This window comes from Acipenser ruthenus, chromosome 13 (genome assembly GCF_902713425.1).
Source record: "Acipenser ruthenus chromosome 13, fAciRut3.2 maternal haplotype, whole genome shotgun sequence".
Taxonomy (NCBI): Eukaryota; Metazoa; Chordata; class Actinopteri; order Acipenseriformes; family Acipenseridae; genus Acipenser; species Acipenser ruthenus.
Window position 1 is genome coordinate 17,528,668 of NC_081201.1, and position 19,283 is coordinate 17,547,950.

At 38.6% G+C, this 19,283-nt stretch overlaps 1 protein-coding gene across 1 annotated transcript in view; it reads right to left on the reverse strand.

Moving 5' to 3' along the window:
* sgpl1 (sphingosine-1-phosphate lyase 1) overlaps positions 1 to 18,931 on the reverse strand; it is a 51,804-nt gene extending 32,873 nt beyond the window's left edge. The window contains exon 1 of the mRNA XM_034030624.3: positions 18,654 to 18,931. Within this exon, the coding sequence (XP_033886515.1) occupies positions 18,654 to 18,665 (12 nt within the window). The 5' untranslated portion in view covers positions 18,666 to 18,931. The remainder of the gene's footprint in view (positions 1 to 18,653) is intronic.
* Positions 18,932 to 19,283: the final 352 nt, after the last annotated feature.

The following is a 19,283-nucleotide window of genomic DNA, read 5'->3' on the forward strand; positions in this document are numbered from 1 at the left end:
TTCCAGTGATTACAGTGAGACGGAGAAGCATCATGTACTCAATCTACATAAACCATCATTGTATCATCAGATAACCTACCCACTCACCTGCATGGGTAGCAAATGGATGACACGTGTGGAGAGCTGCACTTGTGGGATGACTGCTTTAATAAAATCTCTTGCATATATTTGCAGAGTGGATGAGAATTTCGGGGTACCAGGTGAAGTGGTAAGCATGTTTGTGTAGATCAGAGTGCGCTACATGATAAATCACTGCCTGTATGGGTCAAAGTCAGCCTCAAGTGCACAGGGCAACTGTAGGGTATGAACAGGATAAGAGCAAGCAGCAGATAAGGAAATGATCCTTCCAGCTGGCCAGAGCTGACTCAGTATCTGTGTGCTTGCAACACCGTTCATCACAATGAGAGATTGCAGGGCTGGGGGTGTGCTCTGCTTATCAGAGCAAGTGTGGCAATGACTTGCAATCAGGGAGGGACGAATCACTTTGTATGCTTGTGGCCAAGTGAACTATGGTGTTCAACAATTTTCAAACAGGGACTGTATGAGGAGACGTGTATATGTTGCACACACGTTGCTTTGGCATGCTTTGTTTTCATGTAATGGGTGTTTTTTATTATCTTTAAATTGTGGGAGAGGAACTATATACAATCGATGTACCAGAGAACTAATTCCATCAACTATACTCTGTGCATAAAATGCCAGGAAACTGTACATTAAAATGCCAGGCAAATGTATACATTAAATGCCAGGAAATAGAATTACACTAATCAAATGCCATGGAAGATAACTATATAAAAATTCCAGGGAAGTGAACACATTTCTTTATTTTTCAGTTACTGTCACAGACAAGATGGCTAAAATACTAACATTCTCATTTTCATGGAGTGGGCCTGATATCGATTTTCCAAATCGAAATGCAAATAGATTTGACTATTGCTTCATTTTCTTTGACATTTTATTTAAGAGAAGTAACAGATATTTTGAGAATTTTTTCGTCATGCCATCTAAGCCTATCAGCCGAGTGAGTCGGGGAAACGCAATGGCCTGTAGTGCTGCTGCACTCCTGCAACACTGCAAGGCAGCACAGACACCTCAACACTCCTTCCATCCCTTGTTGTTGGAGTGAGGGAACCTACTTGCTTTTAAAGTTATTTAGTTTCTTAATTTTCTTTAAGTTTGGCAATAGCCGTCTCTTCGGAACTGCAGACAACGGAGAATGAATTCGGAATGATAATTTCCGCTGTTCTACCCTAACTTGACTTGCTGGTGCGCGTTACTATGGAAACAAGAAAAGGGGGCTGGTTCCGTGAAAGGATTGGCTCTGCGAGATCAACAGGGCGGTGCAGATTCTGACAGTGAAGCAGAAAGCTTTTATTACAGAACCGAACTTCTGTTGTATATCCTGTAAATGTTTAGTTGCCAACGTGGCAACTTTACAGTAAAATCTACTGGCCATATAAAAATTAAAGGTCACATTTGGAGACCGGGCGACCCGACATGAACCACCCTGTCAGCAATACTTCCCCACCAAGGCTACAGAATTAGAGCCATTAGCATCAGGAACAAGACTACACTGTAGCCGACATACACAGCATGCACAAGGGAAAACGTCTTTGTGAAATCTGCAAAGACACAGCCAGCCAGCGACACACTCCCATCACAGGAAAGGATGACAGCATTCACATATAAAATACAAAATGGACTGACAGGTGCCTCTATATACCCCCAGATTCTGACACTCTCAACCTGTGCTGAAGAATTTCCATGGCCAGCTTGATCACAATTGGAGAAGTGATTCTGTACATGTAAAATATAAAAAAGTGGGACATGCAGACAGACGGACAGAAATCCACACTCTAAACAACCCATAACTGGTGCTAAAGAACATCTACAGGATGTTTTAACACAACTGGATAAGCGGTTCTCTAAAAGTCTTTGACATTTGTATGGACAAACATGCTGTCAGACGCCCCCTCTATACTGATTCAAGCATTCAAATTCTAAAAGGTACAGACAATGTCGACCCAGGGGAGACCGACCTGAAAAACTAAACAAGGACCCGGCGTCACAAATGGAGATTAGATAAAGGGGCATTCAGAACAGAAAATAGGAGGCACTTTTTTACACAGAAAATTGTGAGGGTCTGGAACCAACTCTGCAGTAATGTTGTTGAAGCCGACACTCTGGAATCCTTCAAGAAGCTGCTTGATGAGATTCTAGGATCAATAAGCTATTAACAACCAAACTTGTTTGTAAACTTTCTTATGTTCTGCAGTAGGGGGTAAGAAGCAAAGGCCGGTGTATTAAACAAAGATAACTGAAACTTTCTGGTATACAAAACCTGTATTAAGTTTTATGATCAGAAACCATAGACAAAAGAAATCCTTCTGTGTAATGGTGCTGAGCAAAGCTGAATTGCTGTATATGCAGTCACAGTGACACTGAAGCAATGCTGCTCTCCGTTTCATTCCCCAGCAAAGGGCCGGGATTAGACTGGCAACAGACCTTGACTAGAGCGCCAATGAACAATAGTCACTGTTCCCAAGACAAGCAGGCATGGGCTACTTTCCAGCCAGCGCCAGCAGACACAGCCATTGGGAATTCACAGCAACAACCTCTGGACAAAGAGAGCTGTGTAGCTGCAGAGGCCCCGCAAGGGTTAGGCAGCATCTCACACCCCATTCACACTCGCGATTTAAGGAGGCCCAGGGCCGCTTCAGGGCCTTTTCTCATATGTGAACACTCCAAAAAAGAAAAGGCAATCTGGGACCAGTCTTTACATGTATATGAACGCAAAGCAGAGTTAGGGCTGCCTTTCCGTATCACTTTACCAACTTGATTTTCTATGATGACACGGAAAAACAGAGATTTTCTACAATGTCTGAGAATTTTTTGTTTTACATTTGAGGAGGGGCAAAAAATATGCAAGGCTTTTTTTGTTTGTTTGATAATAACCAAATCAATACAGGTACCATATATAAACATTAACACAGGCAAATTTGCTTTAAATTTACATAAACATACCTGTCTAATATAAAACTGCTTCCGGCACTCAAGTTCAGTGTTGAACGAGGCTTCAGTTTACTTCAGTTAGTATCCAGAGCTGTTCAAAGATGCCGAAAATAATAACAGTCACCCCTAAAGATTAGATCAATGACTTTGGCAAGGACAGATTTCACGTCAATGGTAATGTGCTGTTTTGTACTTCATGCAGCAAGGCTGTAGATTACACACATAGGCACATCATTGTAGAACACGTGGGAAGCACTAAACATAAATCGAATGAAAGGAAACGTAAACAGCAGCAAACTTGGGATTCTTGTGTGCTCAACGCCAACCTCACTGCAATCTGGCTGGAGAATGCTGCAGCTCTATTTTACAATAGCCACCCGGATGATGAAGACTAACTGAGTTGAACTAACATGAAAGGGAACTATTTGTAATATTTGAAGTAAAAAATAGGTCAGTGTTTGTTTTATTGATTAATGGCACTGATAAGCTTGTGATTATTAGGCTTCCTAGCTGAAGGCTGGGGAAACCTATTGTTTTTGTAATTATCATTATTATTATTATTATTATTAGGCTTCCAAGCCAGAACGGCTGGGAAGCCTACTGTTTGTTAGGATTTTAATTTTTTTTCTTCTCCTCTTTTCAAAAAAATCTCTAAAATCAACATCGTTGCACAGAAACTCACGAAACTTGGTAGGGTGGTAGACACCTAAAGCAAGTTGTGTCAGAACGAAAATGAAGATCATAGGTCACATGGTGTGGCGGTCATATTGTATTTGTCAAAATTAGTCAAACATCTTCTCTGAAACAGTTATGCCGATTGAAGCGAAACTTTGCATACATCGCCTTGGCAAGGTTGTCTATTAACCCTTAGCGGTCCATTTATTCAGCGCGTCTCAAGCGCTTCAGGTCCAATTTATTTTCACACGCACTGTTTATTTTACACGCGCTGTTTAAAAGTATTATTTATTTATTTTTTAAACAGTAAAACAGGTTTAAAAGGCACTGCATATCAACAGGACACTCGGTACTGCATCTCCAGCCCCGCCCCACCCCTTGTTTGCTGAATTTTTCACATACCTCTTCATAGTCGCATACTGATAAATCATCTCCTGATCACTCGTTTTATCACCAAACTCCTCAATAATGCGATCCAAGTCATTATTTTATTTCTACAACATCTCAAAAAGCTCTGCAAATGTCTGTGATATTCTCAGAGCGCTGGATGCAGAAGCAACTATCTTGTTTGTTTATGGCCGTGTTATCTCTGTGGTGCCGGGGCTATGTGTATTGCTCAGATCCGCCCCTTTTTTTCGGCTTCTCTCGGCTCCTATCGGTCTCACTTGGCCATTGAATGGTTTTCTTGGCTTTTTCTGGAGAAAAAACAACTAGAGACATGTGCTTTACCTCTTTTTGATGATGTCGGACAGGAAAGGGAAAATTGTAATGTTGGACCTGGTCCGACATAGGACCGCAAAGGGTTAAGTTTGTTAAAAGCAAGTCGCTACATAAAAAACATGGCCGCCATGAGCCAATCAGATTTCAGCTATGGTCAATTTGCACATACTGCAGTATTCATTTAAGGTACAATGTTGTAGACTCGTGAATCTTCATAGGGTGGTGGTAGAGGCCTTTGGGAAGTTGTGTCAGAGCGAAAACAAAGTCATAGGTCACATGGTTTGGCAGCCATATTGGATTTTACGTGAATATTGGCCATTTCAACAAAATCTTCTTCTCCAAAACCATAAATGTTGGTCATTAACATTATTTAACTCCGCTGTGGCATTGATACCATACCACGCCTACTACAGGCATAAACACAAACAGTGCACCAATGAAGCGCCAGATCGACCAAGAATAAAACCCGCCCCAGTGTCGATCTTTAGCTACTTGGAGGTAATTGCTAAACCCCTTCCTTTTTATAACATCCGCCCTTACTGTGGCACGACAGCAGTCTCATACGTGACTGACTAATGATGACAAATTACTAAAATTGCATAAAAAAAATATGCGTTTGGTGACATTTGTCACGTGACCGGTTATACGTCTAGCATATTATAAAACGTTTAACCACTTCTTTAGGGTTTATACGTTTAAACGTTTAAAATTCCTAACTCTAATAGGGTCATGGTTACTATGGAACACATATAGGAAACCACATATGTTCTTTCAAAAGATGTCCTTGCCTGTGACCTCTGACCTTTCCCTAAAGGTCAAATGTAAAAAGTTGCTTATAACTCCTTACAAAAGTGCAGATAAGGTCATGGTTACTATGGAACACAAAGGAAACAACATATGCGCTATCAAAAGATGTATTTGCCTGTGACCTCTTTCTTAAAGGTGAAATGAAAAACTGGCTTATGACTCCTTAGACGTAGGGTAATGGTTACTATGGGACACAGATAGGAATAAGAATGCCTTGGAAGCCGTCAAGTTGCTTGCAACTCCTAGTTATTATTATTATTATTACTCTTCCATCAACTTCAAACTGCTCCTGTTCGCACGTGGTGTAACCAAATCAACATGAAACTTAGTAGGTATCATCCCGTGTAGAGTCTAGTTCAGAAGCAAAAAAAAATTGCGCGCCTGCGTCAACCAAGATGGCGGCCTGACACATTTTTTTGGAAAAACCTTTCAAAATCTTCTTCTTGGGAAGTGGTGAACCAATTGATCTGAAACTTCACATACGTCATCAGCAATCAAGTTTGCGAAGCAGAAGTTGCTGCAATACACTTTACTATCAAAATGGCTGCCACCAAATTCGCCAAAACGCAGCCCAAACATCAAACTGCTTCTGTTTGCAAACCATTTAACCAACTAACTCTAAACTTGGTAGGCATCATCCGGGGACAATGGAATTCAAATATGGCAAAATGGTGTTCTTTTGTAAAACAAGATGGCCGCCAGAACTACAACTTCTTAAAATTTAAAACTGCTTCATTAAAAAACGGTTCACTTGAAAAACTCCAAACCTGAAGACCATCATGCCTGTATCAGTACAATTGACTTTTTCAAAAATGGTGTTAGTGCGTGAACCAAGATGGCCGCCTGACACATTTTTTGGAAAAAACTTTCAAAATCTTCTTCTGGAGAACTGGTGAAGTTACGGATTTCAAACCTGTCAAATATCAAGAACTAACCCGCTTCTTCCAGTAATTCCAGTAAAGTGTTTGGTACTGGTACTGGGGCTTGGGAGCCATAAAACTGCCTGGCAGTTCTAGTTGTGATTATTATTGTTAATGTTATTCTACTGGCACTAGAGCAGTGGTTCATTATGTATCATGCATGTTGTTGAGCAAAGTGTATTCGATACAGGACAGTGTATTGCTGTATTTAGATTAGGCCGCTTCCCTTAATGAAGGCGTTAGATGGTTTTGTTATAGCCATATGTTGGGTAATCTTCCAAGAGAAGGGGTAATGCTGATGTTCAGTCTTTAATAATGTGATTGTGGGTGGGGGTAAGCTCGGACCAATCACCCCGTTACACACCATAACAGTAAGTCAAAATAGTCTTTTTTTTTTTTTAAATATATACCATAAAATTTCTACTGTGCTGCATTAAAAAATATATATATATTAATAAGAAACAAGCAATTCGCCATATTTTAGGCCTGCTTTCAGTCACATATGTGAACGTGCAAAGGTGCCTTAATCTGCAAATGTGAACGGGGTTGCAGACCTAAATATGCGGCGGCCCTGGGCCAGCACACCAGTGTGAACAGAGTTTATGTTATATGTACTCCATGCTCTACCATTGCTGGTCGTGTCACATGAGCTGTTCAGTGTGTTGATATGTAAAGAAATCCTGTTCGTCTGCAGGGCGTATCAACTTCCACCTCCATCTCAATCTCCTGCCTGTCACTCAGCAGCGAATGCACGCACCCACATGGCAGACGGCTACCCTGTCACAAGATTTAATACACTGGCTTTCTAAACAAGGGATTTAGGGGAGCTCCCTAATAAAAGCTGAATCTCAAAACAATAATTCTGTGACTATAGTAATTGTTACAGCTGTGTATAATGGTATTGAGCGCCGGTTCAAAATTTGATAATCTTTCTCTCATAATTTGTAACTTAATTAGCTCATGGATTTCCAATGTAGTAAAAGCTTTATTAATTTGTGTATCTAAAAAAAAAAATATATATACAGTGTTTATTATTTATATTGAAAAACACATATTTGTGTCAAAAGGAATTGTATTCGTCTAGGCCTAGTTAATTCAAGAAGTTACATTTTAGCAACAAATGATTGCAAGACATATGTAGCATTTTCTAATGTGATTTTGCAATGAACCAGTAGTATTGCGTGAGGTAGGATTTTCCAATCAAGCTGGATTTATTTTTTTAGTTTAAAAGAAGATTTTTATATGGTACGGTGTACTATATGAGAAACAGCTTTTAGACATTATATTGTGTACTTGCATGAATTGTTCACGTATTTGCAAAACCTCAGTTGTAATTTGCAAAAATTCCACCATTGAACAATGAATTGTATTTTAATGTAATTGTGTGGCACTGTCTTTCTGTACCATTTGCCATTCAAATGATCACCTGTGATATACACTGATATTGCTAACCACACTGCACCAGATAGGAACTTGATAGGCCAAAGAAATGTTTTAAACATATGAGAAATAACTGGAGCTTGCTGACGCTCCATTGCCTTCTGTACTCTCTTGTGCGCTGGAAAGGAAATGTGTGCCAACATTACAATCCCTTTTCTCAACCAAAAGTTATGATCGGTGACAAAAATGATATCTCTGGTAGTTATAGTACTTTTAAAAGGCAGGCATGTGAATATTTCAAGCTAAATAAAAAAACATCATAATTTATAAAAAAGCGACCAATTCCCAAGACATTCTTTGTACGACTTCAGAAAATAGATAATTTGACAGTCCCTTACTTGCATATTATATATGGTGCTGTTTATTTAGACCCCATTATCAATAAAGGACAACAGAAAAGGAGTCTCATTCTTGAAACTGGCACCCCATCTGTGTCTCTTAAACAGATTTTTTGGACTGCATGATGTGAATATGTCTCTCCATTGTCAGCTTAAGAGCTGACAATGGCTGGGATTTAGAAAATAAACTCAAGCTCACAGTAACTCTTTCCTTCTAATATTTGTAACCTTCATGCAGACAATTGAATGCTTGAGTACACCAGGGGTACAGTTCCATGCAGTGTACACTATGAGGAGTCTAGACTATGTGTCCAGCTCTGCAGCAATGCTAGAACGTTGCAGCTCTCCTTGTGTTCGAACATTTACCAGTAGAAGCACAGACAAGCGTATTAAAGCACAGTGAAGGAATGGTAAAGCATAAACATTGGGAAGTGCAGAACAGTATAGTAAAATCTATTAAAGACTGCAAATCAATACAACCATGGGAAAACTGTAAACTTATGAGCATCAAGTCGACATGGTCGGAGTGGTTGAATTCAAAATTCAGGTAGGTGTGTAGAGGTTTACGAAGTGGACACACAGAGTACCCCAGATTCCTCATTTGTGTGCGTTTGTTTTGGAGTACAACGTTATCCCAAAATGAACAAACCTTATAATAGTACATATTTCAAGAAATCCATAGGCTGTAAACATTGTTTTTCTTAGAAATGCAACATTCAGATACATATTTTAATAGACACATTTTTTGTTTCAGTTTTGGCTGACAATGCTTGAACTAAAACCACGAAGGGAGAAAACCTGCCTTGCTCAGTTTCTTTTCAGAGCAATGTTACGCGGTCTTGGCTGCTGACCATATTGTTTTCTAATGGTATCTTTGTATTTCAACAACATGTGGTTTAGGTAAATCACCGGAGACCGGCTGCACAAAAAAGTCTTAACTTAAGTCTAAGTCCAGCGAAATTGGTCTAAAGTAAGACCTTGTGATAAGCCTGTTGCTCAAAGCAAAACTTAGTAGGTCTTACCTAAGACTGGTCTTAAGCTAGTGTTGCTAAGCAACAAAGATCTGTCTTATTTTTGGAGAGTTTGTTTGAAAAAAACAAAATGGCTGCGTGCAAAGTGAAGAAAATACATTTTCGCAAAGAAGAATGGGAAATTGTACTGTAAGTGATTATTAAAAAAATAAATAATATTGGGGAAGTTAGGGGTGTCATTAAAAAATTCTGACAAAAATAAAGCCTGGCAAGAAATTACTGAACGTGTAAAATACCATCACCCCAGCCATAAGTTGTACTGTAAATGACATTTTAAAAATTGAAAAATTTGCTGGCTGAGGTGGTTCCCAGTTAACTTCTTTAATAACTGATATTTATGGGGAAATGTTTTCAGTGGAATTGAATGGGTGCAGAAACAGGAATAGAGGATGCCACAGCAATAGCAGCAGCAGGATAATAAAAAATAAGTTAGTTTAATTAAAAATGAATTCAAAATCACACTGTTCTAGTGGCGGTCTTGTGAAATCACTTCATTTCAAGACATTATCACTCTTGTTTAGGTAAATATAGACAATAAATACATATATAAACTTCAAGTTGTTTTTATAGAACTGTGCAGTAAAATCGTACATACATCATCGTGGCATCTTTAAAACCGCCAGGTGAAGCTGTGGAATTACCTAGTTTGTGTAAGCCAATCAAACACCTCTGTTATTGCAATGATCTGTCCGTCAACGCGAGTTATACAGTGCTTGAACATATTCTATTGTTAAATCAGATATATTTTGTGTAACAGCAATGTATGTGTGTATGGCTGTTATATGAGTACAGACAAGTTGGGAATGAAGTTCATTAAAAAGTAATGCGATAACTGAGACAAGGGTGGTTGTGCAGAAAACATTCATGAATAGGGTTAAATGAATCTGATACTTCCACTGCGGCTTTTTAATCCTGTTGGCTGACGATCTGTGAATCCCCGTGAAGTCTCCAACAACATTTTAAAAACTTCCAGTGGCATAGAAACGAATTGCCACACGAACTTGAATGAGTGCGGGGATGCTGTGGGTTCCGTTAGCTGCAGGCTCCAAGTCATCTTTTAACATTTCCACTACAGTTAATACGTCCTCGCAGTGGAAACGCAGTCTCCACTCTACGGGATTGTGTCTGTCCTTAAATACTCCTTCCCTATGAAATGCCCTTTCATTTAAAAATTCAGCAAAAGCTATCAGGGGTGCTGCCATGTCAGCTTCTATAGCAACAGATACTTTTTTCCCCCCATTTAAGCCTGGTGAGGGGGGGGGCTTAAATGACTTAAATTTAAGACCAGGCTCAAATTAAGACTTTTTTGGCAACGGTCTTATTTTTTTGGGGCTTAAATTTGAAGTCCAATAAGTGGTCTTAAAAGCATTTAAGACATTTTGTGCAACCGGTTCCTGTAGCCTAGACACAGGGCATATAGTTTTTGGGTGTGTACCTGAAAATATGGGTGTTGTACTATAACCAGTAGGATACAGTAACAAATCTGGAGCAGTACGTATATACCACCACTGCTGAACAGCAATATAACAATGTAGGTCTTGGTTTTAATCGATCTAAAATTAGCTTAGAGAAGATTGGGTTCACAGTATGTAATATATAGTACCTCGCTTAATGCAAGTCAATAACTACCTATCATACAGTACTGCAGTGTACAGCTTTGCAGTAGTTATTTGAATGTGTGTTCTGTATGAGTACAGATCTCCTTTGTGCTTTTTTGAGTCAATACAATAAGCTGCACCCCAGGGAATTATGCACAGAAAAAAATCTAAATGATGTGGTATCTCTGTACATGCATAGTATGTGCAAAGTAACAAACGTACTGTGCAGTTGTATTGGGGTCTTCTCAGAAATCAGAAATACAGCATAAAAGAATACCAGAAATCAAAATACAGCATAAAAGTTTTAGAAAAAAAAGTAGAAAACAATGGATTTTTCTTTTTTTAACAGTCTTTCTAAATTCGAAGATTGAAATAAAGGAACACCAGCATTATCAGTTTGTCTTCCGAAAGAGAACGCCTCTGATCGGACAGGACAAGATTCCACAGTGAGTTGCTGCACTCAGCATCAGCTGCATTTACGTATCTGAAAGCTAATGTTTAAATTAAGAAGACGGTCAGCTGTCGATGACCAAAATAAGGTTGATGTCAATTTCGCCTGGCGGTAGAGCACTGTGGATCGCATCGAGTGCCACCTTCACAGTGTACAAAGCAATGAAAATCTTTTACTCTCTCTTTTGCTGATATATTTGCAATGTGGGACCTTTGTCATGGCATTTTCTGGCAAAATCGACCAATGTTCTCTTGATCCTCAGTGTGAGCCGGGGTGCAATAAGCTGTCACACCTAAATGCCTGACTACCCCTACTGGTCTGATTGTTGTGATGATTGGTCTATCCTAATATACATATGTTTGACAGTAGTCCAATATCGATTAGGACTTTATACTTTATAGACTTTATACTTAAATACTTGGCTGGCTGGTTGGTGTGTGCAAGAAGGGCTGGGATTTATAAACAACTGGGATTGCTTTTGGAAAAGAAATAGATATTATAGAAAGGATGGACTGCACCTAAATAGGTCAGTGGCAAGCAGGCTAGCTGATAACATCGAACATCACCTAGCAAGGTATTTAAACTAGAAACTGGGGAGGGCAGGGAATCTAAAGAGGCATGTAAATTTCAGGTTAAAGTATCCTGCCATTCCCACTACCCGTTGAGTAAACACAGAGGTGTGTGCTTGTCACAAAGACGGCCGGAGTGGGTGGCGTCAGACCAGAAGCAGGAAATAAACAGACAGAGATTTGGGGTTTGGTGAAGCTGGGCGCGTGATCGCGCTCAACATTTAATAACAGAACAGAAAATAAAAGGTTTGAACAGACAAAAACACTGGACACGGCACTTGCGCCAAAATAAATAGACAAACAAAACGTACTAAACACTTAACAAACGGTGCACGGAGAGACAAACAAACACGGTGAGTACAAACACTTAGATTATTATTTTCCTTTACGTTCTCCTTCTCTCTCACCCGTTCTCCACTCTCGAACACCCAACCCCGACTGAAAGAAATGTGCATCCATATATACTGTTGTGCTGGGATTCAATTACTAATTAATTATTCACTTGAATCCCAGCACGTGAATTAATTCTGTGCAACCCCGTGCTCACATATTACATTTAACCAGCACGTGAAGTGATTTGTGCTCTCCTCGTGCCTAAATACAAATCTACACTTTTTAAATACACGTGAAACACAGACCCGTTTATATCCCGTGTACCAATCTATACACCAACATTAACACACGCACGCAACATACAACATATAACACACAAATGCACACAGGGGCGGTGCACATTGCCACAGTGCTACAGTAACCTTCATCAAATTCCTATTACCCCTGCTCAATCACATGCTCTTGATTAGACCAATTTACGCCTAGGTTTACTTAATGTCAGGTCTCTGTCTAATAAGGCTCTGTTAATTAGTGATTTTATTCAGGATTACAACATTGATATTCTCTCTTTAACTCAAACATGGCTTGGACTGAATGCCAATGTTTCCCTGATTGAGGCTTCTCCACCTAACTATTCTTTTTTCCAGAAAGCTCGCTCTACTGGGCGGGGAGGTGGACTTGCTATTGTTTTCCGTAGTGAACTTAGAATCAAAACAGGAAATTGTTGAAGGTTATTCATCTTTTGGAGTTTTAACCTTGACATTAAACAGTCCATTACCTGTTCACATTGTAATTATTTATCGACCAACCAAGTCAAACGCGCTATTTCTGACTGAATTTGGGGATCTGCTATCTATATTGACAGTCAAATATGATAGGATTCTTTTATTGGGTGATTTTAACCTTCATGTTGACATTGATTCTGATTCTCTCCTTGGAATTTTTGAGGCTACAGGATTCCTTAGATTATATCCTTTATGTCAAAAGTCCTATGCATAATTGTGGCCATAATTGAGATCTGGTAATTTCTTGTGGTTTAGCTGTTAAGAACATCATTACTATTTCTAATCATCTTGCCATTCTTTTTTAGGTGAATCTGCCAGTATCTACAAAGACTATGGACCATACATTTAAATCCCGGGTAATTAATTATTCAACTGCTGTTGAGCTTTCTGATGTCTTGAGCTCATTACCACTCTCTGAGTCCTCATCAGTAGATGAGCTGGTTAATATCTACAACACCACCTTGACCGGTATCTTAGATACTGTAGCGCCAATCAAAACTCGGAGAGTGTATTTTAAAAAAAGCTCACTGTGGTTCAATGACACAACTCTTAAGATGAAATATGAGTGTCGTAAAATAGAACGAAGATGATGGGAATCTAAACTGCATGTTCATTACATCGCATGGAAGGGACACCTGGTTAAATATAGGAAGGCTGTTCCCGCTAGCCGCTCACCACGTCGCCACAAGCTAAACGTTTTCCCTTGTGGCTCAACCCCCAAGTTCGCCACGGTGGTAAAGGCTTTGAAAAAGGTTCTTGTATAAGACTGCCATCACATTCAACGTGTGCTGGTACATGAATCAATACAGACTTAAGTTTGATTTCATTTTGCCCAATGAAAGCCCTTTAGCTTGATCACATAACATATGCATGCTACAAACATTGTGTTTGGCGGAAGGACAGAGGCTCTAATAGAAACAAACAATCAGTGGACGGCGCTGCTTGTATAAAGAGAAAAAAAAACATGGCATCCAAACGGAAAAAAATGTTGTAAAAAAAAAACCAGAATGTAGGGACAAATTACCAGAATCATGTTCCGAAAGATGCAGCCTAAGGAACACCAGCCATGTACAACAAACTATAATATGACCGTGACACTAATCACAGGGAGGTGAAGCAGTCATGGTTTCAAACATACCTTTTCACAGACGGCAAGTCAGAAACACGCAGCTTCAAAAGATCACAACTACGTTTTTTTTGGAGTTTTTTTTGTGGTTTGCTATCTCTTCAAAATGTGCTGAGATATATTTTGGAGTGAATTTGAAAGAGGAACAATTTAATAAAAGAATAAACACAGTCATTATTTTAAAAAGAAGGATTTGTCTCACTATGATTTATTGAGTTTTAATGTCAGAATCGGTGCAATATTACTGTCAGTAGTCACAGGTGAAAGAACACGGTTAAAAAAAAAAGTTTTTTTAAACACAGTAGTGGCTGTACAATCCTTCTAATATTATTAATCACATTAGTACAATCTTGTGTAACTAGAGCTCTAGAGCTGTGGTTGGTCAGGTAGGCATTAATATTAACACACACTAATAGCACTGTCCTGCAGTGGAAAGAAAACTGTGTCAGTCAAAATAATGTAAAGGATTATGCAGTACATGAATATCTCTGCAAACCTATTCAGAATTTAGGAAATCTGTAATGATATTTTTTTCACATGGGACTAATTTTGGCATTTATTAAATGGGAATCAGAGTTATAATGCACTTTACATATACGGTTTATGCCTTGTGAAACAGAATGTTTAACTTGTTTATAGTATTATGTGGCATAACATTTTTTAGCCACACTGGAAAAACTTAAGTTACTTTACCCACAGTGGCTAACTAAATGAAAGTCTTAGAGGGAACGTAGAAAGGCTAGATCATCATATTATTCTAATTTAATTGAAACAAATATAAATAATCCTAGATTTATTTTTGCTACCCTAGATAAATTAATCCTTCCCATAATAGTCCTACCCTTGACATTGGCTCCTCTCACAGCTGAAATGACTTCTTACATTTCTTTAAAAATAAAATACTAGACATCAGAAATGAGATTCCATAGACACCTTCTATTAAGGAGGACTCCAGCACAATTTTACCAACTACACCTATTAAGGCTACTATGGCGGCTTTTTCTTTGATTACCTTACAGGAACTGACAGAGCTACTTCAACACGTGAGAGCTACTACATGCTCCCTTGATCCTATTCCTACAAAACTATTAAAAGTAAGGCTGAGGCAATACATCAATGTATCGATGCATCGTATCATTTGATAACTATCAATAGACAAGCCTGTGCATCGTTTCTATGTAAAGGAAAGCTTTTATTTTTTTATTAAATTTGGAATCTGCAATTCTTTTTTGCATTAAGCGCAGAACTTCTCTGCTCCCCTCAGGTCTGACTCTCTGAATCTGCATGCGATTGAGCTCACCTTCTCCCCCTGTGAGTGTTTACTGATGGGACTGGATCTGTGCAGGAGTCTTCAAAGTAACAGAGCAAGTTAAGATCGTTGTGCTAGAATTACAAATACTGGATCGACCGAGCTACAATGCCTTCCGATGATTGATAATTGTTTTCTAAAGTAAGATGGCAAGAAAGAAAGGTAAAGAAAGTCATGTTTGGGATACTCCGGTAACAGAACTAGTTTGCATGACCATTTAGAGATACAGAGGTCGCGGTAGCCTTTAAAAATGTGCATTTGTAAAAAGCATACCATCTCAAAATTTGCGTTTTCAACCAGAACATGTGTTTTTACATATTGCATCAACATAGTTATATTATTTTCCAGTGTAACTATTTCAGATTAACAAAGTTAACATGCAAAACTGTACAAAGTATAAATAATGGTAGCTTGCCATGAAACGTTTTCTTTTGAAAACCAATGTCTCTGCGGGTAGCTGTCAACATCATAACTACTTATAGTTTTGCTGTTTAAAAGTTCTTTAAATTTGCCTTTTAGCACCCAAGTCCAAAAATGACTCGTGCTCCTTTCAAATCAAAGTCTTAATGCTTCCATTGAAATTGTCATGTTTTAGATGATCCTCACGTTAACGACAGTGTTTGCTGGTCTGCACTCTGTTCTGACACCTAAGACCATGTTCTGCTGGTACACTACATTGGACCCCTGCAGATTTTATTTATTATTATTATTTTTTTTTATTTAAGAGGATGCAGGGAGCAGTGGAACAATTTTTACACGTTGCATTGCTTAAAACTACTTCGTAATATAAATAAAATTATTGGATAGGGATGAAAAGGAGAAATGTTGTCTTTTACATCTGCGTTTTAGAAACACGCTGCTGTTATTGTTTGCTTTTTATAAAAATGTCCTGCCTAGCTTTTCTCTTGATTGGTTGTTACTCTGACTGGTTATGGATTTAAACAACTTTATTTTTATTTTGCTTAGACCCCCAACTGGTACAAATCAACACGAGTAAGGTAAAAAAAATATATATATATTTAACATTTAATTACTACAGTATATTCATAAACTGATGTAATCAATGTAATATGCATAATAGTTTTTAAAGCGTTACTTGCAATGTTACACAGTAATCCACAGCTCCACATGTATTACTGCAGGTTTTTTTTTACCTTTTTATAACATCGATGAATTGATGCATCAGCTTTTTTGGAGAATAATATATCGATAGTGAAAAACAAGGCATCGCCCCAGCCTTAATTAAAAGATGTTCTTGGTGTTATTAATACCCACATTTTAAAAATTGTAAATGGTTCACTTTCCTCAGGTATAGTTCCTTCAGCACTTAAGGTAGCTGTGGTAAAGCCTATGCTTAAACACAAATTGGACCCTAAAGTCCTCAATAACTATAGAGCAATCTCTAACCTACCATTCTTAGATAAGGTTCTAGAGAGAGTTGTTGCAAATCAATTACAAAAAAATTCTTATGCTTAATAGTATTTGAGAAGTTTCAGTCTGGTTTTCGTGCTGCAACTAGGACCGAGAAGACCCTTGTCAGAGTTGTAAACGATCTGCTGATAAGCTCTGACTCAGGCTTTCCATCAGTTTTAATTCTTCCAGATCTAAGTGCTGCCTTTGACACTGTAGACCATTCCATCCTACTGAATCGTCCTGAAAGCACAGTAGGACTGGCCTTGTCCTATCCTGGTTCAAATCTTATCTTTCTGATAGGTTTCAGTTTGTCTCTATTGGGGATGTAAAATCGGCATTATCGGAGGTTGTCTGTGGTGTTCCACAGGGCTCCATTCTAGGTCCCTTGCTGTTATTATCCGCAGACACTGAGTGAACTTCCATCGCTATGCTGATGATACTCAGCTATATCTGTCCCTAAAGCCAGGAATTTCTTCTGCCTGGGTGTTATTAGCTACTTGCCTTACAGACATCAAGCATTGGATGTCACAGAATTTTCTAATGTTGAATTCAGATAAAACAGAGGTTATGTTAGTGGGCTCACAGAACCAACTAAAAGGAAATGTGGGATTACATGAGCTCAACCCTTGCAGTCTCTCATCAAAACTTAGAAATTAATAGTTTGGGGTCATCTTTGATCCTGATCTATCATTTGAGACTCATATTAGGGAAGTTATTAAAGTATCTTTTTACCATTTGAGAAATATAGCCAAACTTAGACCAATTATTTCCGTATCTGAAACAGAGTATAGAATTGATTTTAAGATTTTGCTGTTAATTTACAAGTCCCTGAATGGATTAGCACCTAGTTATTTGCAGGAGTTACTGACCCCGTATCTTCCACACCGCACTCTGAGTTTACAGGATACAGGGCTGCTGGTTATTCTTAGGGTCAACAAAAGCAACACGGGAGGTAGGGCTTTTTCTTGTAGAGCTCCTAAATTATGAAATGTTCTGCCTTCATTTGTCAGGGAAGCTGGGACTGTTACAGTTTAAGTCAAGGCTAAAAAGGCACTTTTATAAAATGGCTTTCTTACCTTAGTGGGTTTTAATGTAACTTTAAAATTGCTTCTTTTGTATTACGTGTATACTGTTATTTAAATGGTCTGACTGTGGCAGTTGTATGTGTGACATGCTATACAAATGTATTGTGGTTTGTTAATTTTTCTGCTATGTGCTGTACAGTGCTTTGCGATACTTTTGTACAAAAAGCGCTATATAAGTGCAATAAATAAATAAATAAATACTTAGGAAAACATTTGCAAGGCACTGTCCATGGAATCTGTTGTTGGGCCTGAGAAAGAGTCTGTTTTTACATCAATGCTGTACTAATTATTCTCCATCTCAACCACAATTTGGTGTGCATTTCTTTTCAGGTTTTTAAAAGAACACATACCACATTAAAAAAAAAAGGTAAAGTGTAGTAAATGATGAACACGTGGTCAAGTACGCGGACTAACAGATGGTAGGTAAATCGTGGCTGACTGCGGTAATAACAATGCGTAGACTAGAATAGTCGTCGGTGTACATACTGTGCAGCTTTACATGGGAAACTGACACTGTAGCCTAGGATAAACTAATACAGCTTCGTATGTGTTGACACCATAAACGTGCCTTAAAAAGAAGACCTAAACCTGTGTGTATTTTTAACTAAGGGTGATGGATCAAAATAACTTTTTTAGGTCCCCAGTTGTATAAACAACGACGCGGTTATACAGCCTGGATTTGTACAGGTAGTGCAAACCCTCATCCTTAATACTTTAATGAATAGGCTGGGTTTGCAGTTATGTCAACCCTCCATAGGATTCCTCGATTAAATACAACAACTATAATCTAAGCTAAATTACATACATAACACAGCCACGTAGTGACTGTGTAGCTAGCATCGTCTGGTTAAACAAAAAACATCACAGGTGACAAAATTAAAGCAGCATTACGGAGTGTGTAAACTTACATTGAAAACGAGGTATCTTACGCAAAGAAGACACGTTTTCACAAGATTGCTTGGTGATAATAAAGGTGTCTGTGTTGACTGGGCAACTGGGAAGGCAGATTCTCGCATGAAACGGACTCGCTGCAGTACTCACCCGGTAATCCATGCTTGTTGCTGTGTTACGTGTCTACCGCTTCTCTCGTCTTGTCCTTCTTCAGAGTGTCTCAAAGTGACCGATTGCCTTCGTCTCCCCAGCTCCTTCTTCTCGTTCTGCTAATCTTGACTCAGGAAGTTGCAGTTGCTTCACCTTTTCTGTTTCTGATTTCGCATGCCAATCGTTTACTGCCCACCCCTATTAAGTTACACAGAAGAATACAGGCTGGAGGGCAAGTCACGTGACTGCCCTGGAAGTAGTGCGTGTGTCCTGGCATCGGCCATCTTGAGTGTGGCAGAAGTCTGTTGGTTGCTTCTTTAGTATTGTATTTGTATTTAATTAAACGGGTTTTGTTAGAGAAGTTTTTATAACTTTATGACAGATTTAATTTTAATGGGTAAAGATACCATATATTTTTAGTTGAAACTATTTGTATAGAATGTAATGTTAAAATGAATACTGGCAATATATATTTAATATCTACATATATTCTTTCCATATCATTTGAACACAGTGCACCGTGACGTTTACTACAAAAATAAAAACAAAACTTTAATGTCACCTAGCCTATCTCCCAATGAGCTCTCTTGACTTCAATGTGTAAGAACGGGAAAGGAACTTTACTGTAAC